General features: G+C 50.3%; 2 protein-coding genes and 1 pseudogene across 2 annotated transcripts in view; 2 read left to right on the forward strand and 1 right to left on the reverse strand.

The window, feature by feature from the left end:
- Nucleotides 1–9560, reverse strand: part of CORO7 (coronin 7) — a 65288-nt gene extending 55728 nt beyond the window's left edge. The window contains exons 1-5 of the mRNA XM_066640529.1: nucleotides 9457–9560; nucleotides 7256–7352; nucleotides 6495–6569; nucleotides 4025–4095; nucleotides 2295–2478 (exon numbers count right to left, since the gene is read on the reverse strand). Coding sequence (XP_066496626.1) covers nucleotides 2295–2478; nucleotides 4025–4095; nucleotides 6495–6569; nucleotides 7256–7352; nucleotides 9457–9522 — 493 coding nt within the window. The 5' untranslated portion in view covers nucleotides 9523–9560. The remainder of the gene's footprint in view (nucleotides 1–2294; nucleotides 2479–4024; nucleotides 4096–6494; nucleotides 6570–7255; nucleotides 7353–9456) is intronic.
- A 3223-nt stretch (nucleotides 9561–12783) lies between these two features.
- DNAJA3 (DnaJ heat shock protein family (Hsp40) member A3) lies at nucleotides 12784–24100 on the forward strand. Its single transcript, XM_066640492.1, has 12 exons — nucleotides 12784–12959; nucleotides 15961–16097; nucleotides 17045–17128; nucleotides 17285–17485; nucleotides 17971–18123; nucleotides 18345–18492; nucleotides 19184–19248; nucleotides 19338–19466; nucleotides 19652–19767; nucleotides 20162–20259; nucleotides 21787–21904; nucleotides 23002–24100. The coding sequence occupies exons 1-11, from the start codon at nucleotides 12818–12820 to the stop codon at nucleotides 21888–21890; spliced, it is 1377 nt and encodes a 458-aa protein (XP_066496589.1). The 5' UTR covers nucleotides 12784–12817; the 3' UTR covers nucleotides 21891–21904; nucleotides 23002–24100.
- LOC136633833 (5S ribosomal RNA) lies at nucleotides 20663–20778 on the forward strand (annotated as a pseudogene).
- Nucleotides 24101–24819: the final 719 nt, after the last annotated feature.

Consider the following 24819-nt stretch of genomic DNA (forward strand, 5'->3'; position numbering starts at 1 on the left):
AGAAAGGTGTAAGGTGAATCTCCTCTCAAGATTCTTGAGCCAGGACAAGCAGAGGCCGTTTCAGCCCCTACATCCTACACCTTACACCCTTACAACAAGCCAAGTGGCTTGTTGCATGTATATTCCAGAGAGGTAGTGCAGTGCAGTGGTTAGAGAGGCTGGAGTTGGACTGGGAAGAAGCTGACAGTTACAAAGCTGGCTAGTGATCTTGAGAGAAAGAGTTGCTCTGCTTAGTCTACCTCACAGGGCTGTCCTGTCCAGCAGCAGCCTGCCTCTGCAGGGAGCCTTGATGGGAGATGGGCACTTCTGAGATGGACGTAGCCTGTGGGCCACTGTGGGAGGCTGGACTAGGTGGGCCCCTTGGGCCAGACCCAGCAGGGCCCTTCACCCACAACTCTGGCTGTAAGTTTGGGCATGCTAGGAAAGGTGACTTCCTACCCAGGAACAGAAATTCTATCTCCCGGTTTCTGAAATGGACGTTGGAGATTCTTTGCAGAGAGCTCCAAACCACGCGACCAGCTGCTGTGCAACCAGGCCTCTCTGCGGTTCCCTCATTTCCTGCTCACGTAGCGTGACTGGCCTGGCGCACCCTCGCTGGCTTCCTCTTCTGTTGTTATTGCAACAGTCTCTTGCCACCCGCACCTGACCTCCGGATCAACCGGAAATCCCCTTGGTTCCTAACAGCTTTGCAGGACAGAACATCCTAGTTCCTAAAGCTTACCGGCACGAGAGAGACAGCCGTTAGGGGCTTGGACTCCCAAATGCAGCACAAACATGACGTCAGAGTTGTCTGCATGGTGGTGGTGGGGGGGGTGTCTGTCACCTCAGGTTTGCTGCTCACAGAAAGCAAAAGGGGCTCGAGTGAGGCCCCTGGGGCAGCCTGAGCCTGGCACGAGAGCCAGCAAACTCCAGAGAAGAAGGGAACATAGCTGTACTCGGTCTCTTAGTGTGAGAACCCCCCAGAGTTCAGGGCTAGCTCTAAGACTGACTGACTGGAGCGGAAGCTTCCATGGACTGGGGCCCTCTTCCCTGGATGCAGAGGGGGCTGCCCTCAGCTGATTGTCCACATGGCACTCACATGGGCACATGGTACACTACAAGTCCTAATGGCCAGGAAACTCAGTCAAGCCAATCTGCTAACTGGAACAGCAAAGCAAAACCATGTTATCCACCCACGCAGATTGTAGATAAAAGGGAAGCACAGCATTTCAAGTTTTCATCGACTTGTCCCTAACTGGACCTTTGCATATCCTGGAAGTTCAGCCTCTGCCATTTACAATCCTCTCTCTCTTTAGACCAGAGACATTACTAGGGGTTGCATTACCCAATATGAGAGCTCTGTGTCACCCCCATGATGTACCCCCATGATAGACGACAAAGTTCAAGCAGTTTCATTCTGTTCTTCATGATAGTACCTTTCCAATGATAGATAAATGGTTGGTTGGCAACCTTCAGTCTCAAAAGACTATGGTATAAGCCTACAGCAGCCGGTATTCCCAAGTGGTCTCCCATCCAAGTACTAACCGGGCCTGACCCTGCTTTAGCTTCCGAGATCAGACAAGATCGGGAGATAGTGTTCAGTTTAGGGAGATGGTTGGCAACCTTCAGTCTTGAAAGACTATGGTATAAGCCTACAGCAGCCGGTATTCCCAAGTGGTCTCCCATCCAAGTACTAACCGGGCCTGACCCTGCTTTAGCTTCCAAGATCAGACAAGATACATGCTGGTATTATTCATAAATACAAGTTTTCCAAAAGTTTTCCAAAACTTTGGCCACCAGTAATGTCATACACCCTGCAACCAAGCTGATCTTTAAACTGCCACAGGACTGAGACACAGGAGCAGTAGCATAGCTGAGGGGGGGTCCTGCCCCCTCATTTGCCCCCACACCTCCTTTTAATATGACCACAGCTATGCTCCAGTTGTGTCTGGTGGGTGTTCTGAGGCCTGAAAATGTCACTTCTGGTTCTGCTGAAAAAAACAGAAGTGACATTCCGGAGACCTCATAAGTCTTGCTGAGACCCAAGGAGGCTGCACATGGCCTCCCCAGGCCTCAGAATACCCTCCTGACACAACCAAAGTAGAGCTCTGGTCACGTTCCAAGGGGGCGCAGGGATGGCCCAGGTCAGGGCGTGGCACACCTTCTAGTTAAGCTGCTGTGCCCATTTGCTTCCTCCACACCCTACAGCCCAAACCCAAAAGACTCAAACTACTTGAAGCCAAGCTCTTCCCCCATGGACAGATGGCAGCCACTCCCAAACTTCACCTCTTCCTGCCACTTTTGGCCTGCCTCACCTGCCAAAGGTCGTTGTTGCTCCACATCCCAAACCTTCACTGCCCTCCGAGCCCCACTGGCCAGGACGCCATCTGCTGTGGGGTGGAAGAGGAGTACATCCACCTGGCTCCCCTCTGGCCCCAGAGTCACGTGGGGGGAAGATGACAGGTCTTGGCCAGGATCCAGGAGGCGCCACACCTTCACCTGTAGAGATAGAGAGCACATGGCTGTGAGGAGGCTCAACAGCAAAACGCTTCCCACACATGCCCCTCCAGAAGGGGTCCCAGCACTCTGGGGAAGCTCAGCAGAAGGGCTGCAGCATCCACTCTATGGGCCTCCATGCTCTCCTCCAGAGAAACACAGGAAACCCAGGGCCCGTTTGCACCAGAAACATTCTGGCTGAAGATGCCACTTGTCCACCCCCCCCCCCAATACTTCTACTGAGGAACAGAAAAAAAACAACCCCATCTCACAACAGCCTGCAATCACATCACCATGGGGGGGGGGAGTGTGTAACAGTGTCACCTACTGGATTTTATTTTTTTGCAATTCACAACAGCAAAGGATGCACACCCCTCTCAACTCACACCACAGTCATCCCCAAAAGGGATCTAGTGGAGTTGTCTTGCAAAGGCTAAAATGCACCCAGGGTTGCTTTGAAGAAGCTGAGAGTAGCTCACAAAAACATCAGAAAAGCCCTGCTGGATCAGGCCCAAGGCCCATCTGGTCCAGCTTCCTGGATCACACAGTGGCCCATCAGATGCCTCAGGGAGCACAGGAGACCACAAGGGACATGCATCACAGTACCACTCCCTTGCACCTGGAACTCTGAGGTTGCTGACTTCTAAAATCAAGAGGTTGCACATACTCATCATGGCTTGTAGCCTGTGATGGACTTTTTTTTCCAGAAACCTGTCCAAACCTCTTTTAAAGGCATCTAGGCCAGATGCCATCACCACATCCTGTGGCTAGGAGTTCCACAGACTAGTTACACACTGGCTAAAGAAATATTTTCTTTCGTCCGTTCCGACTCTCCCAACACTGAGTTTGAGTGGATGTCCCCTGGTTCTGCTGTTGTGCAAGGGGGAAAAGATCTGTCCAAGCCCCGCTCTTCCACTTCTGTCCTTCTCTAGCTTCGAAGCATTTGCCAGTTGCACCTAATGTTTCTGTCACCCTTGTCAAGACCTTCAGGAACATCCCCATTGCCTTTTGCTTAGCAGCAAGAGCAGCCTAGCGGGGGGCAAGAATTGTGGTTGGTCTGTGGAACTCCTTGCCACAGGATGTGGTGATGACGACTGGCCTGGATGCCTTTAAAAGGGGATTGGACAAGTTTCTGGAGGAAAAATCCATTATGGGGTACAAGCCATGATGTGCATGCGCAACCTCCTGATTTTAGAAATGGGCTATGTCAGAATGCCAGATGCAAGGGAGGGCACCAGGATGAGGTCTCTTGTTATCTGGTGTGCTCCCTGGGGCATTTGGTGGGCCGCTGTGAGATACAGGAAGCTGGACTAGATGGGCCTATGGCCTGATCCAGTGGGGCTGTTCTTATGTTCTTCAACTACAATTCCCAGGAGGCCTTGCAGGTCTTCTTGTTATCTGGTGTGCTCCTTGGGGCATTTGGTGGGCCGCTGTGAGATACAGGAAGCTGGACTAGATGGGCCTATGGCCTGATCCAGTGGGGCTGTTCTTATGTTCTATGCTCCAGTCTTAGGTTAGTCTAAGGTTCATCTAAGGTTTGTGAACTCACAAGTCCATCGGCAGAGGCTGTAGCTAGTAGCTCCTCATCAAAGGGGGAAAAGTCAAAATCTGTTACCACATCTGAAAGAGAGAGGGAGAGAGAGAGAGAGAGAAGTATGCACTTTGTAGGTTTATTGGCAGACATGAGTTCTACTCAGCTGCACAAGAGCCCCAAGACATGAGACGGTTTCCAACAACAGCCAGGCAGATGTCCTAGCATGAAGCCTACAGCCTCCTCCGACAGCAGCCTTGATAGCAACTGGGACTCCGTGACCAGCAGCCTCTGAACATGGAGATTCCACATGACAGCCATCAACGTACCTCTCTTGCTCCATGAATGCACCTCATCCTCTTTTAAAACCATCTGCAATTACCATATGGCAGTGAGTTCCTGTGTGTTGGCAACCTTCAGTCTCGAAAGACTATGGTATTGTGCTCTGGATGGTGGTTCTGGCACAGCATCTAGTGTGGCTGAAAAGGCCGATTCGGGAGTGACAATCCCTTCCACACTGGGAGCAAGTGTAGTGTGTCCCTGGTCTGTCTCCCTGGCTGTGGGCCTTCCTTCTTTGCCTCAGTCTGTTGGCCAAGTGTCTCTTCAAACTGGGAAAGGCCATGCTGCACAGCCTGCCTCCAAGCAGAATGCTCAGGGGCCAGAGTTTCCCACTTGTTGAGGTCCACTCCTAAGGCCGTCAGATCCCTCTTGCAGGTGTCCTTGTATCGCAGCTGTGGTCTACCTGTAGGGCGCTTTCCTTGCACGAGTTCTCCATAGAGGAGATCCTTTGGGATCCGGCCATCATCCATTCTCACGACATGACTGAGCCAACGTAGGTTTGGCCAACATAGGTTTATTATGCAGTGGGGGGGAAAAAGAGGACTTTTGTCTGTCCTGAATCTCTTGCCCATCAATTTCAAAGGAGACTCTCAAGAAATATCGTATTAGGGACATCTCCATCTCTCCTTTCTCCACATCACACATACTATGATCCTTTACCAATCACACCTCCCTCCATTAACCACTTTCTGCCAAACTCAAAAGCCCCAAAGACTCAAACTCTACTCCACAGCACTGGGGTCCCAACCCCTTTGCCACCCTCATTTCTCATCTTAACCATGGGCAACAGGGGTTGGGGAAAAGAAAAGAGACACTGCTTCATATCGTTTCGCAGTGGAGAGGATATTGTTTCGGCTTCAGAGCATGACTGGAGCCCACACCGGCGAGAAGCTGGCCTGGTCCACCCGCTAGCAGACAGATCTTCCCATTCCTGTGACCCACAGCTCTGACACGCAGATGCCTGCTTTGCTGTGCCCTTGCTCAGCACAGCCAACCAGTGCAGAGCTACCCAAAATCTCCATCTGGAGGGCCACCCGGGGGAGGGAGTCTGGCACACCAGTCAGCAACTTCATCGAGGCATCTGCATCTGTTGTGCCTGGGAAAGTAGGTCACAGTGTTATTTTCCGTTTCCACAGGGCCGCAACAGACACAGGCCTACAAGCCAGGCAGGGGCTCACATATGCCCAAGTGCCCTTACCCCAGGGCAGCAGCGGATGCTCTTGCTTCCCTCCCTCTTGGCATTGCAGACTCTGCTTCAGACCCACCACTGAACAGCTCCTGGGCCTTTCCAGGCTTGCGATGAATGGGCCTTTGTCCAGTGCCCTTGAACAAGGAACAAGTAAAGCTGCGTGGGGGAGAGGAGGGAGGGGACTGGCTCCTGGCCCTTGCAAGGCAGTGGGCACTGGTAGGGTGCAGGCAGCTCTTCTGGGGCAGGGGCCAGGGCCACCTGCAGAACAGCAGAGACTTAGCTAAGTTCCCTGGTGTTGCGTGTTCCAAGCTATAAATCAAGGCTGCTGCACCAGCAGGCTCAGCCTGGAAAATCGACATGCACAAAGCTCAAGAGGACAGGTCTCTGCCCAAGGGGCTTCCAATCTCAGAGTCAGCACCCTTAGCAAACAGCCACAGGCAACTCAGCAGCACTTCAGCTGGCAGAGCTTCCAGAAGCCCAGCTGGTCTCCAGGTTCCAAGTGAAAGCAGGGCTGGCAGGGAAGTGAGGGGACAGGCAGCTGGAGGGCCGGCCTCAAGGCTATCCAACTCCTTTCCCAAACACCAGGGGATGACCATGGAAGGGCAGCTACCACACCCGAGATCAATCCAAGTCCTGAATGGGTGCAGCAACAGAACCCGACTTTCCAGCTCACCTGGACTACAGCGAGAGATTCTTTGCAACAACCACATGCTTTGTGCTCCATCTTCCCACCCAAGTGGAGCGGTCACTCCTAGAGCCACAGATCATCACCCACCTACCCCCAAGAGCCAGAAGTGGGCCAGGACCCAAGGCTGCAGTTGGCCTGAAGGCCACAGATAATGTGCTCATCCTGTGTGCAGCAAAAGTTGGGGTGGTCTGGCCAACCGCATCACTGAACGCTGACACTTGCCCACCCGCTAGAGGAGAAGCCTACGAAAGGTCTGCCAACAGCAGGCTTACCTGAATGACAGCACAGCTGAGACACAGCCCTCTTGTCCCCAAGCTGGGTCTCCAGAGGCACGATGCCCAGCACACCTGGAAGGGGGGGGGTCAGACAGAAAGACAGACAGTCAGACACCCTGCCTTCACTGCCCCCCTTTGACTCCTATTAGGAGAGTGCTGCAAGGGGGGGGAGGCACCTTTGTAGCAGTCACAATCTGTCATTCTGCTAAGAGTAGCTCTAATTAGCTAACCTTCTGGGTCAGGTCAACCTGGAACATTGTGCAGAAGGAGGGTCAGAAGCAGGCCCCCTTCTCCCAGCCCCCAGCAGTTCACTGGGCTTGGGAGGAGTCCAGCACTCCTTTGCCTAAGGCAACTGAGACAGAAATCTTTGGCTCCAGGGGCATGAATCAGCAGGGAGACACTTTGTGCAAACAACCCAGGTGGAAACCCAAGTCAGGCTCTATGCAGACAGAGCCAGGAAGCATAAATGACAAAGCCCGCCCCTCCCTGCACTGCTAGAGTCTTCTGGAGAGCCTCTCCCCAGAGCAGTATCCAATTCTGTCCCCTCGGCCTGCAAGCAAGCAGCTCACAGAGGCAGGGCTGGGTGTCCGGGCTGTGCTAGAGACTAGGGCTGCCCAGACCTATCACAGCAGCAGGTCCCGTTCAAAGCACTTCCTCTCCCAGTGTTGAGCCTGCACAGACTCCCCCGCCAGGCCAAAGTGCACCCCACGCAGGAATGCTGCCTGTGCACCTCAGGGCAGGGCCTGGTCACAGCTTACCAGCCGAGTCTGTGTTGAATGCGATCCAACCGCAGCTGGCCTTGATGTGGTCCCCTGGAGCGGTTGAGGAGCCACCTCTGATGCCTCCAATCCAGGCCTGCAACCCAGAGAGGAAACAGAACTGAGCGGGGCGGGGGGGGGGGAAAGAACCCTGATCCCTTCAAAACTGCCAGATATGCTGCAGAACCCTACAGGAATCAAGGACTCAGCCCCCCCCCCCCACAAAGGTCACAGAGCTGGTGTACTCCACAGTTCTGTCCAGTTTCTCCTCTAGCAGGGTAAGGACACACCACTGAGCTCCACGCAGAGAAGAAAATCCCATCACCTGCTCCCTTACAAACCCAGTGGCTTTGCCCATCCCTGAACTACAGAGCCACGGGGCGGGGAGGGGAATCTAGAAGGCCCCCAAACCTCAGCAGAGGCATTGTTCAACAAGAACCAGCCTTCCCAGGTAGAGAGGACCCAAGCCAGCAATTTTCAACCAGTGTGCCACTAATGGTCTGTAGGTGTGTCACAGGAGTTTGGGGGAGGGTCATTGATTAGTAGGGCCAATGGGGGATGAGAGGCCCCTACTGTCAGCACGGTGTGCTTATCAATGGTACAGCTGCAAAATATCGTGTGGCCAATTTTGTGCTGCTTCTCCCAGCCTACTACTGCGGCGGTGGGAAAAAGGTGCACGTCCCAGAATCCTCCTTTCCCACAGGTACCCTCTCCATTATGAAAAGGCCAGGAAGCCTTGAGGCATGAGCTGTTGCACACAACAGAGACACTTTGGGAAGTTCCTCTTTGAGCTGAAAAGTGGGATCAAATACGCAGTGGAACTAGATCAGTGGTCCATGCGCCAACTCCACCCACCCAAACCGCTTGTAGCTCAGCCTGCAACAGGCACAGCGGTAGCTATCTATTCTATTCTATTAAATAGGCTCCTTCCAGTTCCTTCCACCTATGCACATCCAGGCAGTTTCAGCAGAAGAGGAGGCCTGGTCTAGCATCTCACATTTTCAAGGTACAGGTTGCCCAGGCAACACCACAGTTGGCTTTCGACTTCACAACCCACATCAGAAAAATATTTCTGCGACTCCTCCCAGTGCATCGATTCAAAGGTTGCATGGAGATGAGAGAGAGAGAGTCCAGTGGGGGAGGGAAGGAAGCAGGCACACCACAGGGTGGACCCCACCACTGCCAGCAGGGCAAGCTTCCTCATACAGCCGTACAGGAGGAAGCGACATGGACAGTGGTCTGTCCACAGAGGGGCCAATGTGCTCCAGAACCACTGCCAGGCAGGTGCGTACTGGCTCAGTGGGCCACCACCACATGTTCCCTCCTCTTGAGAAAAAGGAAGGAACCCATGGGGGCTCAGGAGCAACCACGGAAGAGCAGAGGCGTAAAGCCGCACAGCCCAAACACTTTTTGTGTGCTCCTGGAGCCATCCGGTGGGCCACTGTGAGATCCAGGAAGTTGGACTAGATGGCCCTTTGATCCGATCCAGCAGGATGTTCTTATGTCCATCATCATCATCATCATCATCGCCATAGGAAACAGGGTACAGGGTGTGGCTTCACAGGGTGTGGCTTCACAGCCCCCAAAGCCCAACTGGGCACAAAGTCCACTGACCCTAGTAGTGCCGCTAGCCTCATACAGAGAGACTTGAAGCCCTCCCCACCCCCTTTCTGGCTGCAAGAGACTGTCAGCCCAAGCTCTACTTAGAAGCAAGCCCTGTTGTGTTCAATGGTGCCTACTCCCAGGAAAGTGTGCATAGGATTGTAGTCTTCTGCTGCGATCCTATCAGCCCTTTCCTCAGAACAAGTCCCAATGAACCCAATAGGAGTTACTCCTGAGTAGACATGTACAGGCTTGTGCCCTAGAAGTACAAGCCTAGGCTTGTCTACTCAGAAGTAAGCTCCACTGCATTGCCCAGGAGAGGGTGGGTGGCACACTAAGAGGGCTGCAACTCCTCGCCTGGCACACTGGCTACCCCAGATGCCAGCCCCATCCCGCAGATGCCAGCCCAGGCACAGCAGCCACACAGCCACCCCCCAGGAAGCAGCTCGAGAAGGCGGAGAGGAAGCGCAGGCGACGCCTCTTGCAAGCCCAGCGCTACAAGCCAGGCGGAGACCAGCCCTGGAGGAAGCAGCCCAGCGCCAGCCCCAAAAGTGGCCCCTCCAGGACCCTTGCAAGCCCCCCTGCAAGCCAACACCCACCTCCTTGCGGGCCACTTTGGCCTCCGCGTGCCGGAGCTTGGATGCTTTGAACCGGTTCATGCTCATCAAGATGCTCCTGCTGCTGCCACCGCCGCCCGGGTGCCGCTCCGAATTCACCGGAGTCCGGGAGGCCACGCCCCCTCCTGTCACGGCCACGCCCCTTCCCGGGACTCTGAATGAGCCGGGGGCGTGGCCTCGACCAAGGGGCGGGGCTTTACTGGGTGTATTGGTCATTCATTCATTCATTCATTCTGCTGGTCGCTTGTGGGACCCTCCAGGCAGCTCACTCGTGCGTCATCCAGGGGAGAAGGGAAGTGAGCAGATATCAAGGGGGACAGAGAGCCTCTACCTTGAACCATTCTATAGAAGAGGGAATTTGGGCAGGTGCAGCTCAGCATGGGGGCATTTAAAAGCTGCACCTGCCCTAATTCTCTCTTCTATAGAATGGTTCAAGGTAGAGGAATTGTGTCCCACGTTGTATCTGGTCACCCTAGTTAAAGGTAGAGGCGCTCTGTCCCCCTTTGGATCTGGTCGCCCTAGTTGAAGGTACAGGCGACCCACCTCTACCAAATCTCCCACCAAGTCCAGGTAGGAGCGTAGACCCAGGTCTGCCTGCTCAGCAATTGTCCACAGAAGCGATAAGCTCAAGCAGGAGCCCAGGTTTACACAGCAGGTAAACCTGGACTCCACGTCCAGGCGGGAGCCCAGGTCTACCTACTCAGCAAATGGCCACAGAGGCGATAAGCTCAAGTGGGAGCCCAGGTCTACCCAGCTAGCTACTCAGCTCAACCAGGTAGATTCCATAAATCCAGATCTTCTGTACTTTGCTTTTTAATGGTTGGCAACCTTCAGTCTCGAAAGACTATGGTATAAGCCTACAGCACCTGGTATTCCCAGGCGGTCTCCTATCCAAGTACTAAACAAGCCTGAGCCTGCTTAGCTTCAGAGATCAGACGAGATCAGGCTTGTGCAGGGTAACAGTAATGAACATTGTAAAAAAACAACAACTAGTTTTCCAATACCGTTACTGTATTTGACTAGCATATTTTTCCTCTTGCTTTTATGTAAAGTAAGTAAATTTTATTTTAATATGTATCAAAGCATCAGCAATGTGTCATCAACAAATGTTAAATAGGCGCTATATAGGCACTAGAAAGGCGCTAGATAGGTGTTAAATAGGCGCTATGTAGGTGTTAGATAAGCGCTAGATAGGCGCTAGATAGGTGTTAGGCGCTAGATAGGTGCTAGATAGGCGCTATATAGGTGCCAGGTGCTATACAGGTGTTAGATAGGCGCTATATAGGTGTTAGATAGGCGCTATATAGGTGTTAGACAGGTGCTAGATAGGCGCTATGTAGGTGTTAGATAGGCGCTAGATACGTGCTAGATAGGTGCTATATAGGTGCTATATAGGTGCCAGATAGGTGCTATACAGGTGTTAGATAGGCGCTAAATAGGCACTAGATAGGCGTTAGATAGGTGCTAGATAGGCGCTACGTAGGTGTTAGATAGGCGCTAGATAGGTGCTAGATAGGCATTATATAGGCATTAGATAGGTGCAAGGTAAGTGTTAAGTAGGTGTTAGATAGGTGCTATATAGGCACTAGATAGGCGTTCGATAGGTGCTAGATAGGCGCTAAGACAGGCGCTAGATAGGCACTAGATAGGTGCTATATAGGTGTTAGATCGGTGCTAGATAGACGTTATGTAGGTGTTAGATAGGTGCAATATAGGTGCTAGATAGGCGTTATATAGGGTCTCCTCTATGGAGAACTCGTGCAAGGAAAGCACCCTACAGGTAGACCACAGCTGCGATACAAGGACATCTGCAAGAGGGATCTGAAGGCCTTAGGAATGGACCTCAACAAGTGGGGAAACTCTGGCCTCTGAGCGGCCTGCTTGGAGGCAGGCTGTGCAGCATGGCCTTTCCCAGTTTGAAGAGACACTTGGCCAACAGTCTGAGGCAAAGAGGCAGGCCCATAGCCAGGGAGACAGGCCAGGGACAGACTGCACTTGCTCCTGGTGTGGAAGGGATTGTCGCTCCCGGATTGGCCTTTTCAGCCACACTAGACGCTGTGCCAGAACCACCTTTCAGAGCGCGATACCATAGTCTTTCGAGACTGAAGGTTGCCAATATGTAGGTGTTAGATGTAAGATAGGTGCCATATAGGCGTTAGATAGGCACTAGATAGGTGTTAGATAGGCGCTAGATAGGTGCTAGATAGGCATTATATATGTGTTAGATAGGTGCTATATAGGCAGATAGGTGTTAGATAGGTGCTAGATATGTAGGTGCTAGATAGGCATTAGATAGGCGCTAGATAGGTGTTAGATAGGCGCTATATAGGTTTTAGATAGGCGCTAGATAGGCATTATATAGGAGATAGGTGTTATATAGGTGCTATATATGTGTTATATAGGTGTTGCATAGGCACTAGATAGGGTTAGGGTTTATATAGGTGTAGATAGGTGTTAGAGAGGCGCTAGAGAGGCATTATATAGGTGTTAGATAGGTGTTAGATAGGTGCTACATAGGTATTGCACAGGTGCTAGATAGGTATTATATAGGTGTTAAATAGGCACTTTCAATACAAGTAAATACTACCTGCATGACAGTGATATGTTTTACTTTTGCAGGATTGCAGGCCTGTGTATTGCACTGGTGTGTAAATGAAAGGACATGTTGCATGTTATTTCTATGTAGGCAATACATTTTACATGGCATGCAGGGATGCATTTATGCTATGCAAATTATTGTTACATTGCTTTACAGTTAATGAATGCATCTTTCAAAAAAAAAATCACATTATTTTCTCTTCATGAAATTTGGGGGAGTTTGATGTTTCTCCAGACTTATCCTTTCATTTTGCCCACCAGTAGAGATACCTGACATCATTGCCCCCCTCGAAAAGTGTGGATAGGCTTGCAGTCCTAGGCCACAAAATGATGCCCACTTTCCTGAAAGTAAGCCCCACTGCACACAATGGGACTGTCTTCTGAGTAGACCTGCCTAGGCTTGGCCTGTTCAAAGTAGTACCAGTCCATGCATGTTTACTCAGAAAGAAGCCCTTAAGGCTTCAGTAGAGCTTACACTCAGGGAAGTGTAGGACTGCGCATGCGCGTGAGCTTGGCATGTACTTGGGTTGGAGTAAACCGGCGGCACTTAAGACCCAGAAGCATGCCGAGATGCCACACAGTGAATAAGCCTCGCCCACCATATATTGCGCATGCGCTGTAGAACAAAGCGGACTTCGACCTTGCCGGGGCGGTAGCGCTTCCCTTTCTCTCACTACGCATGCGCACGCGGTGCTGTACAGTGTCGGGAGCTGGCGCGCAGGCGCACTGAGCCGGGTGGCCCAAGATGGCGGCGGTGTGCGCTTCACGCTGGCTGAGAGCGGCGGGGGGCAGAGGAGGAGGGGAGGCCCGGCGGCTGCTGCTTCTGGCGCCTCGCCTGACCCGGGGACTGAGCGCCTTCCCTCCTGGCCCGACCCGGAGCGGTCCCGGTGAGACCCCTGCAGGAGGGGGGAGCTTGGAGGAGACTGGTCAGGGGCTGGGCAAGAGTGCCTCTGAGCGCGTACAGAGTGCAGCCCCCTTTCCCTGGAAAGCAAAGCTTTTCTTCCCTCTGTGCCTGCACTGGGGGTGGGAGGGGTTAAAAGATGGCTGCGTCACACAGAGAGTAATGGGGCTGTGGTACTCACTACCACAGGATGGCTTTCCTCAGAGGATGTCTTCATGGAGGGCCATTGATGGCTCCTCTGGCTTCAGCAGCAGTCTCAATGCCAGATGCGGGGGTGGGGGCACTGGTGGGAGAGAGGTATGACTCCTGCTGCTTGTGGGGAGACTTGTTCACACGCATTGGGCTGTGGAACTCATTGCCACAGGATGATTTTCATCATAGGGGATATTCATGGAGGGCCAGAGAGCTGTTGATGTGTCCTCTGGCTTCAGCAGCAGTCTGAATGTCAGATGCAGAAGGGGGTGGGAGAGAAGCTTGACTTTCTCTCCTGCTGCTTATGGGCTTCTTAGAGGCAGTTAGTGAGTCTTTGTGGCTTGAGTTAACTGGGCATTCACGTGTGGGAGATGCAGTGTTTCATAGGAGGATTCCAGATGCAAGGGACGGCACCAGGATGCAGGTCTCATGTCTTGTGTGCCCCCTGAGGCATCTGGTGGGCCACTGTGAGATCCAGGAAGCAGGACTAGATGGGCCTGATCCAGCGGGGCTCTTCTTATGTTTTTATGAGGATCCCTTCCTTGTTGTTTACCTTGTTTGAACTTTGTAACGTTTGCAGAATACTCAAATGGTCATTGATAGGATTAGGACAGTGGTTTCCACACTTTCAACATGCAGCTTCCTTGACCTACTGGGCCACTGGCTACGGCTCCCCGTTAGGGCTAGAATCCAATACATTGCATAGGGTGGTGGGTTTTTCTTTTCTTTCTTTCTTTTTTAGTTTCATTTATTTATTTATTTAACTATAATAAACATAAAATAGAAAAACAAATACATACATAAACAAAATTCTAATAAAGCAGCACGAGCGAAGCCAAAACATTCCCATACTTATAATCCAAATACATACAGTCCAAACATTAACAAATATTAATCTATACCACTAATACTTCAAAATCAATCTTCAGATCCAAAATACCTCAAATCCCCATCCTCTCTCTGATTCAAAAAATCAATAACTGGACTCCAGTTCTTCAAAAAGTTTTCTGTTGAATTCTCCCTAAGCAAAATTGTTAATTTATCCATCTCCACATAATCCATAAGTCTTATCCACCATTCCTTCACCGAAGATATATTCATAGTCTTCCAATTTTGAGCATAAAGTATTCTGGCAGCGCTTATCATATACAAAAATAAAACTTCATTTTTTCTTTCCACGTACTCATCTGTCATACCTAATAAAAATACTTCTGGCTTCAATTGTATATTTGTTTTTAAGATCAACTGTATCTGTGCGTGAATTTGTGACCAATATTTTTTAACTTTTGAACACGTCCACCACATGTGGTAAAATGTTCCCTCTTGTTTCTTACATTTCCAACAACTATTGGACATAGTTTCATACATTTTGGCTAATTTACTTGGTGTCACATACCAACGATAGATCATCTTATATATATTTTCCTTAATGTTAACATTCAAAGTAAATTTTGTCTGTTTTATCCATAATTTCTCCCATCTGTCCATTGAAAGTTCATAGCCCACATTTTTTGCCCTCTGGATCATGCATTCCTTAACCTGTTCATCTTCTGTTTCAAACTTCAAAAACAATTTATATATATTAGATATTACCTGCTCATCTGATCTTAATTGTTTCTCCAATATTGTCTCTCCCTCTTCAAAACCATATAATTTTTTATCAATTTTAAATCTTTCTAATAATTGTAAATACATAAACCATTGGCAGTCAAAACCCTCTACAATCAATTCCTCTCTAGACTTCAAAATACATTGACCTTGATTACATTTCAGTAAGTTCTTATACAATAACCATTTATCTCCTGGTACAGTTCCCAAACCAAAATGTGCTTCTTGTGGTGAAGCTAAGAGTGGAATTTTGTTGTAAAACCTTTTCTTATATTGATTCCATATCTTCCACAGTGCATGTCTAACATAATGATTCTTGAATTCCATATTCACTTTCAGCTTATCATACCAAAGGTATCCATGCCAACCAAATCTTAAATCATATCCTTCTAACTTGGGTGGTGGGTTTTTCATGAGGATTCTGTAGCTCCTCAGGGAGTCATGGTTCACAGTATGGCAGTGTTTCTCAAACTGTGAGTTGGGACCCACTAGGTGGGTCTCAAGCCATTTTCAGGTGGGTCCCCATTCATTTCAATATTTTATTTTTAATACAGGGTGAACCAAAAGTAGGTGGACAGTAGGTGGAATAGGGTTTGTGTTAAGGTTATACTATAACGATGGTGTTCATTAGAACTATGGTGTTTGTGTTATATTAAATTATATTTAATTGTATTAGTAAATATAACTGTATATGTAATCTCAAAATAAATGTTCTCATTTACTGTCCACCTACTTTTGGTTCACCCTGTATATTAGACTTGGTTCACACTACCATGGGGTGTGACTGCATTTGGGGAAATGTTACAGACCTGTAGTTTTAACAAGCTACTATGTATATACTTTTAACAATGATATTGAATGGGACTTACTCCTGAGTAAGTGTGAGTAGGATTACAGCCTAGGATTGTTAAAAATTTTCCTGCTTGATGATGTCACATCCAGTCATGACATAACTTCCAGTGGGTCCTGACAGATTCTTATTCTAAAAAGTGGGTCCCAGTGCCAAATGTGTGAGAACCATTGCAGTATGGGAAACACTGGACTAGGAAGATAATTCAGGTGGATAGGGATGGTTAAAGCCCTCCCTCTCTGCCCAAGTGCGTGACAGACCGGTTGTAGTCTAATTGCACAGATGTCAGAGTGGAAGAGTCCTAGAGGGTGATAAAACTCTGTTCTGCTTTCTACAGGAGTTCAACAGCGTCCTCTCATTTGTCGTGCATCTTTTCACACTGGCTCCATAGCTTTTGCCAAAGAGGATTTTTACCAGGTGTTGGGAGTGTCGCGAAATGCCAGTCAGAAGGAGATCAAGAAGGCCTATTACCAGGCATGTTTTCTGGAGAAAAATCCTACATAGAGTCACCCCCCCCCCACACACACACACACCAGTAGCTTTTTGTACTTGTACTGGTGTTACTAAATCAGGCTACGGTTGTCACTATTGTGGTTGTAGGTTGATTGTTAATGGGGCATTTGTGCCTCCATTTGTTAAATGGCGTTCACTGGGGATGAGAGATGACTGTCGAGTAGTTATCTTCCCAGAGAACAAGAGCGTTTCATGGAGGAAGAGGTATTGGCTACCAACTGTTACCCATTATCACTGTGTGGAACTTCTGTGTCCAGGAGCAGTATGGATGCCATGCTTGGGTGGGGAGGCAATAACACAGGAAGGCTGTTGCCTTCATCTCCTGCTTGTCAGCTTTGCCGTGGGGCACCTGTTGGGCCCATGTGGGAAGCAGGACATCCTTTGTGCCTGACCCAGGAGATCAGGAATCACCATTGCCACCACTGACTGTGACTCTTTTTAAAGGTCATCTGGTGAGGAGGAGGAGAAGCAAACTGTGTTTTAAACCAAATATTGTGTTGAAGTCCTCTTAAAAGGGGGAAAGTGGTTTACAAATGAATAGATAGATGGAACAAAGGGAAGGTAAAACAATATGTTAAAACTTTGCCTTAAAAGCATTTCACTCATCATTATAAAGAGAAAATGTTTCATAGGAAAAATTTTTCCACAGTGTTTCCCTATCTCTTCACTTTTTCCACCAGAAAAATGGAAAACCTTGTTGTTGTTTTTTGTTCCCAGTTTTTCTGACCTTTTCCCAGACCATCACATCTCTAACATATCAGAGAGCAGCCCAAGGAAGTGTTATTAATACAATAAATAATAAAGAATTATTTATTGTAGCATTTTAATTAAACCAACCACTTAAAAATGAAGCAGCAGTAACAGTAAATCTCATTTGTCATCATCTTGATATTTGGACTTTTGCTTAGCTGGCCAAGAAGTACCACCCGGACACAAACAAAGATGACCCGAAGGCAAAGGAGAAGTTCTCCCAGCTAGCAGAAGCCTACGAGGTAATGCACCTTTCCTTTTCAATAGTGCTTGGAAGGGCGACTCTGGACTTGTTGTGGAACAATCTGGTTACTTGTAATTGGACAGTGTCACAACAGAGCTACCCTAGTCCGTAATGTGGAAAGAAAGCCCTGTTGATTGTATGGTCTTGCTTGTAGGTCTTGGGTGATGAGGTGAAGCGGAAACAGTACGATACTTACGGCACGGCTGGCTTTGATCCAGGCTCGGCAGGTTCCGGGCAGCAGTACTGGAGAGGTGGCTCTACTGTGGATCCAGAGGAGCTTTTCAGGAAGATCTTTGGAGAGTTCTCAGGGTCCCCTTTTGGAGACTTTCACACTGTGTTTGATCAACCCCAGGAGGTAACCATGGTGTGTCTGTTGTTGCTGAGGAGATGTGCGCCTGTTAAGCCTCTGAATCCAGAGGGTGGGGAGCATCCCTTGAGGCTGAAACTGCAAGTTGCAAGGAAAACTTGGAATGCTAGCGGGGAGGAGAGGCATTTGGAGGGAGGATTAGAGGATGTGAAGGGGGCTGCTTCATACTTCCCCCACCTGCTGATTTTCCCCTGCAAACACACACACATCCCTGTCACTACTTCTAATTGTTTTTCTCCAACCCTAAATAAGAAGTAGACCTGGCTGAATGGAAAATGAATGAGAGGGAGGGTTAGTAGTGGAAGAAGGGTCAACCCTGCAAGTTGTCTTGGGGAGCACGACGGGGGTGGATGGGGGGTGGAGCACACCTTTGCAGAGGGTCACGTCATGCTGCCTGACCAAAAGAGCATTCTGTGATTTTGCTGCTTATAGTCGATAATTAAAAAGCTGCAATATTTCCTGTCTCCCTCTAGTACATCATGGAGCTGACATTTACTCAGGCCGCAAAAGGGGTTAACAAGGACATTATGGTGCACATCAATGACGCCTGCCAGCGCTGTGACGGCAAAGGGCACGAGCCAGGCACCAAAGTCCAGCACTGTCACTACTGCAATGGCACTGGCATGGTAAGTGTGTTGATGGGCAAACTCCTGGTTCCGAGGCAGCGAGCTGTGGCACATCCGCTCTGCCGTAAATGCCGCCAGCTGCCTGCTGCTCTAGGGAACTGAGTCTTTTCACTGGGTTCAGCTTCCTAAACCGTACTTTGGGAAGCATGAACTGCTGAGTCGTCTTTGGCAAAAACTGCTGGGGCAAACATTTCATCCCTCCCTATTCCTTCCTTTTCTAGGAGACCATCAATACGGGTCCCTTCGTCATGCGTTCCACATGTCGGCGATGTGGTGGACGTGGCTCTGTGATAACAACCCCCTGTGTTTTATGTCGGGGCTCTGGCCAAACCAAACAGAAGAAGACCGTGACGGTCCCAGTTCCAGCCGGTCAGTGTGTTGCCTCTGCCAAGGCAAATGGCTTGTTCCAGAAGTTAAGAATGGACAAAGAACCACCTCAGCTTCTTGAGTGTTTGATGCTGGGGCTCCTTGTCTTTTTGGTATAAGCGCATTGTATGCCGGCTCAAACAGAACAGGCATCTGCACTGCAAGACCCACCATCCCAAGTGGGACGGAGTGGCCTGCTTCCATTTGCAGTCTGCTGAGATAAGCAGGGCCCTTCCCCAGCAGAGGCAGAGGGACTGGCTCAGTAGGAGAGCCCAGGTAAAAAGATATGGTAATGAGTGAAGGGAAAGACCCTGGAGACCCACCCCTAATCAGACAAGACAAAACTGCTTAAGCTGGACCAAGGGCTTGGCTTCCTGTACCTCAGCTTTGTAAGTATCTGAGAGGTGCTGCCATTCAGTATTCCGCTGTAAAGAGTAAAGAGGCCAGCTCTGTCAGACTCGTGAGTGTGCTTAAGCCTGCCAGCAGCCTGTTTCTTTGAGCAAAGTCCTTACATGTATGCATGCTCCCCCCTTTGCCCTTCTTCAGCCTGGCCAAGAAGTTGGGAGGCAGCCTGATGCGCTCTTGTGGGGTTACTTCGTGGCTGAAACCAGTCTGCTAAGATTCTGAGAGGGGGGAGTGGAAAGTGTTGCATTGGGGAAAGCAAATCCTATATTTGCCTTTTTTGTGCCTTCAGGTGTGGAGGATGGACAGACTGTTCGGATGCCTGTAGGAAAGAAAGAAATCTTCATTACCTTCAGGGTGTGTATTTATCAGGACTTTGTGACCATGCTCTGTGACATGTGAAGAGGGAGCAGATCAGTGCACTGTGTCTGTTTTTCTGTTTTCAGGTTCAGAAAAGTCCTGTGTTCAGGAGAGATGGGGCAGATATCCACTCAGACCTCTTCATCTCAGTAGCACAAGCTGTCCTTGGGGGCACAGCCAGGTCTCCAGGTCTGTACGAGACCATCAGCATCACGGTATGTGGTAGCAGATCGCTTGGAGCAATGGCAGAGGGTTGGGTTTAGTTAAATGGAGCAAGAAAAGCAGGTGCAGATTTTTAAAAAGACTTCCCTTCATTGGGTGGGCTCCCTGGAGGAATGAAGTGGGCACTTGCTTTGAAGGCAGGCCTCCATTGAGCCCCGTTTTTCCTTCTGCTGGGCAGATACCCCCAGGTGTTCAAGCTGACCAGAAAGTTCGGATGAGTGGGAAAGGAATTCCCCGGGTCAACAGTTACGGTTATGGCGACCACTACATTCACATAAAGATCAAAATTCCCAAGTAAGTAGAATGTTTATTGGGTCTTGGAGGGTGAAAAGGTGCAGAGGGACATGGTGGACTATTCCTGGTGGTTACGATGGATCTGGAGTCTGCTATCTGCTTGCAAGCACCCAGTCCAGGCTGAAACACAAAGAATCAAATAACTGGAGCAAGGAGGACAGTGGCTTCCAGGGTCTTCCATTTTGTTGCCCCCATGAGGAGGAGGCAGCTTCGTTTTGGGAAGAATTGCTGCTCTGGGGCTGCAAGCTTGTGATGCGGAGGGAGTCTTCCTGAAGCCAAGGAAATGTCCCCTGTTCCGCATGTGTTTTTGTTTTGCTCTAGCTTGCTGGTGTTGTAGATTTAAACTGTCTTGCTGACTTGCAGCATAACACATTTTTTCTCCTCCACACTACAGGAGGCTGACAGAACGCCAGCGAGCCTTGATGCTGAGCTACGCTGAGGATGAAACTGACGTGGAAGGGACTGTGAACGGTGTTGCAAACACCGCTGCTGGTAAGCAGAACCTGCTGGGTGGTGCGAGGAAGAGTAGGGCTAGGGTGTTGTTGAGGTGGGCAGTGGGGCGCTGTCTGGCCGGCTGGGTCCACAGCCCCTGCCTGGTGGCATCGCCTCCAGAATGGATGCCCCATTGTGTTGGCAGTGCCCCAAAAATGGGAACTGTGGCCTGCACTGGATCAACTGTGACCCAAAGACAGAAGGGAAGGCAAAGAGGGTGCATCTTAGCACCCTCCCCTTTGCTGCAAACCCCCTTCGTAAGCCACAGGGAAACATACAGTGAGGTTTAATGTGGGAGAGCCTAGAGCAGGGGTGTCCAAAGTTTTTGGCAGGAGGGCCACATCATCTCTCTGACACTGTGTTGGGGGCTGGGGGGGGGGAAATTAATTTACATTTAAAATTTGAATAAATTTACACCCTGCACATACCCGATCTCGTCTGATCTCGGAAGCTAAGCAGGGTCAGGCCTGGTTAGTACTTGGATGGGAGACCACTTGGGAATACCGGGTGCTGTAGGCTTATACCATAGTCTTTCGAGACTGAAGGTTGCCAACCAACATAAATGAATATACAGTAGAACCTCCAAAGTTGACCACCTCTCTATAATGACCACCTCCTTAAGTTGACCTAATTTTCTAGAGCCTTGGGTTTTTCTAGACCTAATTTTCTAGAGCCTTTTTTTCCCCGGTATGTTGACCAACCCCCTATGTTTAGCAATTCTTCCAGTCCCTTGGGTGGTCAACTTAAAGAGGTTCTACTGTATTAAAGATGAACTTATATGAATGAATGAAGGTCTTGCAATAGCTCAAGGCCTATAAAAGGCATTGCACAAGGCTGGCCTTTCCTTTGCTGCCGCTATTGCATCACAGACATGAAACAGCAAGCAGCGGAGGGAGCCCTCATCTCACAGCTCACGCTAGAGGTCAAACAGTCACCCTCACGCTGAGAGCAGTTGTGTAGGGCCAATGTGGGCTCCAACAAATCTCCGGAGGGCCAGAGGCTCATTGGAGACTGGGGGCTCCCTGAAGGCTGCATTGAGAGGCCTTGAGGGCCGCAAGTGGCCCCAGGGCCGGGGTTTGGGCACCCCTGGCCTAGAGCCTCATAGTGATACAAAGTAAATTTGGCAAACAGTGCACCAGAAACATGGAGAGCAAAATGCAGACTGGATAAGAGAGCCAGATGGACAGGAGTCAGAGAAGCCTAAGGAATGACCCTGTAGGTGAGCAAGCACATGAAAAAACTAGGCGTTTATGTTAGGCTGAGACCACTGAACAGGCACTGACTACAACTGTCACCATGATTAATGACGAAAGGGTTTGCCATGACCCCTTCTGCACTCTGGCTGTCCTAATGTCCAAACTGATGTGGTTTGGGGGGGGGGTGTTGTCCCTTTGTGTCCACAGCAAGGCAAGACTTGTCTTGCTTCCTCAGACAGGCTGCTGGGCAGTGCCCTGGGGTGGGTGAGTTGACGGGCAGTGCCATGTCGGAATGCGTACCCTGATGCAGCTCTCTGCTGTTTGTGCCTAGGTGACTGGGGCGCCACTAGTGCGGGGGCAGGCGAGGACAGGCCTGAGGCGGGGGACAGCAAGGAGGGATTCCTAGCTAAACTTAAGAAAATGTTTAGCTCCTGATTAACTCGGCAGAGGTAGGAGGCTGCCCGGCATGTGCTTTCCATGCACAGATCCCTGTATGTTCTGCTCTCGAGCCACACAAGCAGCTGGGTGGAGCAGGCAAGGAGCACCAAGTGAGGAGAAGGGAGCTGCGGTCTTCCCTGCAGAGGGTGACAAATGCCCTGCCTCTTTCTCGTTCTCTGCCTCTCTCCTCACCCACCAGAGGACTGTAGCCTGTCACAGCGACTGGCTGGCATCTTGGATTGGAAGCCGTTTCTGGGGTGTTTCTCTGAGACTTTTGGTTTTCCCCTAAAAGTCATGTGTTGGGTTGTGGGTTGAGTGCTTGGCTTTGAAGTTCTTCAGGGAGGAAGGTCTTAGATGCACCAGTACCTGGTTTCCACAGTCTGAGATGGTGGCAACAAATAAGTACCAGCTATCCTCCCCACCCCTTCAGCTGCTGGCCCAGGAAATCAGTGGAGTGCAGGCAGGGAAGTTCTGAGTTCTGATCAGTACCTTTCGTTCCCCCTTCCACTTCCCTAACAGTGGCTTCGGCAGTCTGGAGAACCCACTAAACATGGCCTGTGATACAAACTCTGCACATTGTGCCACTTCTTCCTACATGACTGTGTCCACCGGCCCTTTTGGAAAGACGAACTGGCTGTCAGCCACTGGCTGCAGCTCTCCAATCTTAAGATCACCCAAGGATCAGGGGATGCTGGTGGGATGGAGCGCAGGGAACAGGGTGACTGTCACTTTCCTTGCCCTGAAGACTCAAGGCAGGTTGTGTTAACAGAAGTGGAACCCAATCAGTGCACTCAATGAGGCTGTGCAGTACCCTAGAGCTTCTGTTGGAAGCTAGAGCCCCATTCTCCCCTTGCCCTAGTAGTATGGGTCAAGTCTCATTTCTCTATCAAGTGGGTGGGGAACAGCATAGGGGGGTTAAGAGCTCTGTGGCAGCCACTTGCTTGCAGAGAGAGATGAGGATAGGTTATGTACACCTGCAGCAATACAACCATTTCAACCTCAGATGGGTTTTTGAGTTCAGTCCTGGTTTTAAGCATGTAGCTTCTTGGGGCAAATGTGTACTGTATTTGAATGAGCTAATGGATGTCCTTCTCCTTTTTTGCTCCAGGGAAGCGTTCTGCTGGAAATTAGACTACAGGGGGCAGCAGTGCAGTGGTCATGGGGCCAGCCTTAGAGATGAAGGAACCTGGTGCAGGAAGCCTAGACTGATGTGTTGTGAACCTGTACGGCACCCTGGCTGTGCTGCAGCCAGGCGGCTTTCAACTCAAGAAGTGGATTGCAGATGGGCCACCTCTGCAGCACTGGCCATCAGAATGGTGAAATGCTCCCTGGTTTCTCTGGACTTAAAGAACAGCAAGTTCTGGCTACTCCCGCTCTTTTGGACAGATACAAACCCCACAAGGGTGCAACTCTGAACAGAAATAAATGAAGTGTATTCCTAGCTCAATGCAAAGTTCTGCTCCATCAAGACTGTGACAAGCCTTTCCCCGAGAACTTGTGTGACTATCAACTCTGGTTTATCCTTGTGTTCCAGTGACAGGAGAGTTAAGGGCTGTAGAGCTGAGTTGTTTAGCCTGGCTTCCCCTACAGGAGCCATCTTCTCCTGAGCGATGGGCATGGAGGTTTCACCCTTGAGAGGAGCTAGTTGGCCTCTTTTTCTCTGAAGTTAACTAAGGAATGGGATAGGGAACCTGAGGGCATGAGTTCACTGGCCTCCATCATCTGCAGAGATGCTGCTGTTGCTTAGGGAAACAAGCCTGCTGACCCTCAAGCACAGATTTGTGCCGGATGAGTGCACCCGTGTCTTTTGCCCAGTGTACCCATGGTGGAGAGCTACAGTCAATGCTAAGTAATCTGTGCATATGCAACAAAAGGAAAACCCATGTGTGCAAGCCATGCTCGAAGACACTGAAGGAGACATTGCCCTGTGGAGCATTGCTTTAGCACCTTGTGGCGCACCTGTCCTTGACAGAAGAGCTGGTTGAAAAGATTTGCTTGGAGGCGGAGAAGAGCACAGCTCACCCAGTAAACCTGCCCAGGCCCTGCTAGTGGATGCCTTCAGTTACCTGCTTGCTGGCCACCTGTTTGGAATGTAGCACCTTCTCCTCCCTTGCTGACATCCAGCCTGTGCCACCTCCTGACTTGGTCCATAAAGTGATTCTATATCAGTGTAAATAAGTCTGCTCTATAAAGAGGTTTAGAATCTGCCTGTCTGCTTTTCTGTTCTCACTGCAGTGGGGAGAGGGAGGGGGCAGAACCTGCTAGGGTTGTGAGGGGGGTGTTTTGAGGCAGAGAGGGCCTTTCGTCCACCTGAAGGGCTCTGCCGCTGCTGCTTGGCTCACAGGTGCTTCCAACCTCACCTCCTGTTTCATCTATGCCTCACTTACAAAGCACCGGGTGCATCTGGGTGGCCCTTCAAGCCACTGTCTGCAAGAAACCTGGTGCTTCCCACCCCCTACCACTTACATGGGTTGTTCTTGGGGGCAGGGAGAGCTGTGCAACAGTTGGGGAGGTAGTGAATGGGAGGAGGTCTTGCTCCAACAGCCTGTGCTCTGGACTCATTTGGCGCTCAGGCTTATGAACAGCCTTGCGTTCTGGCTCAGAAATGGCTCTGAGGGCACTCTGCACATGCTCGGTGGCACCCTTGCCGCAGAGGTCCAAGCTTTGCCGTAAGAGGTACCCACGTCTCTTCCCTGCCACCCCCACGAGGCAGCTTCCACTTGGGAACATAGAGCTATGAGACTCCTAGAGTGCCATTGATTTGGTCTCAGAAGCTTCCCATGTCTCCTGTCGTTTGGTCATTTCCTTCCTCTATGCTGAGGTGGGCGGGGCTTGTTCCCGAGGAGGCGGTGGGCGTGTGACGTCACAATCAGCGCGCGCCCTCGCTTGGCAACGCAGGCCCTTCCCCTCCCTAGACGCGTAGTCA

This window comes from Tiliqua scincoides, chromosome 13 (genome assembly GCF_035046505.1).
Source record: "Tiliqua scincoides isolate rTilSci1 chromosome 13, rTilSci1.hap2, whole genome shotgun sequence".
NCBI lineage: Eukaryota > Metazoa > Chordata > Lepidosauria > Squamata > Scincidae > Tiliqua > Tiliqua scincoides.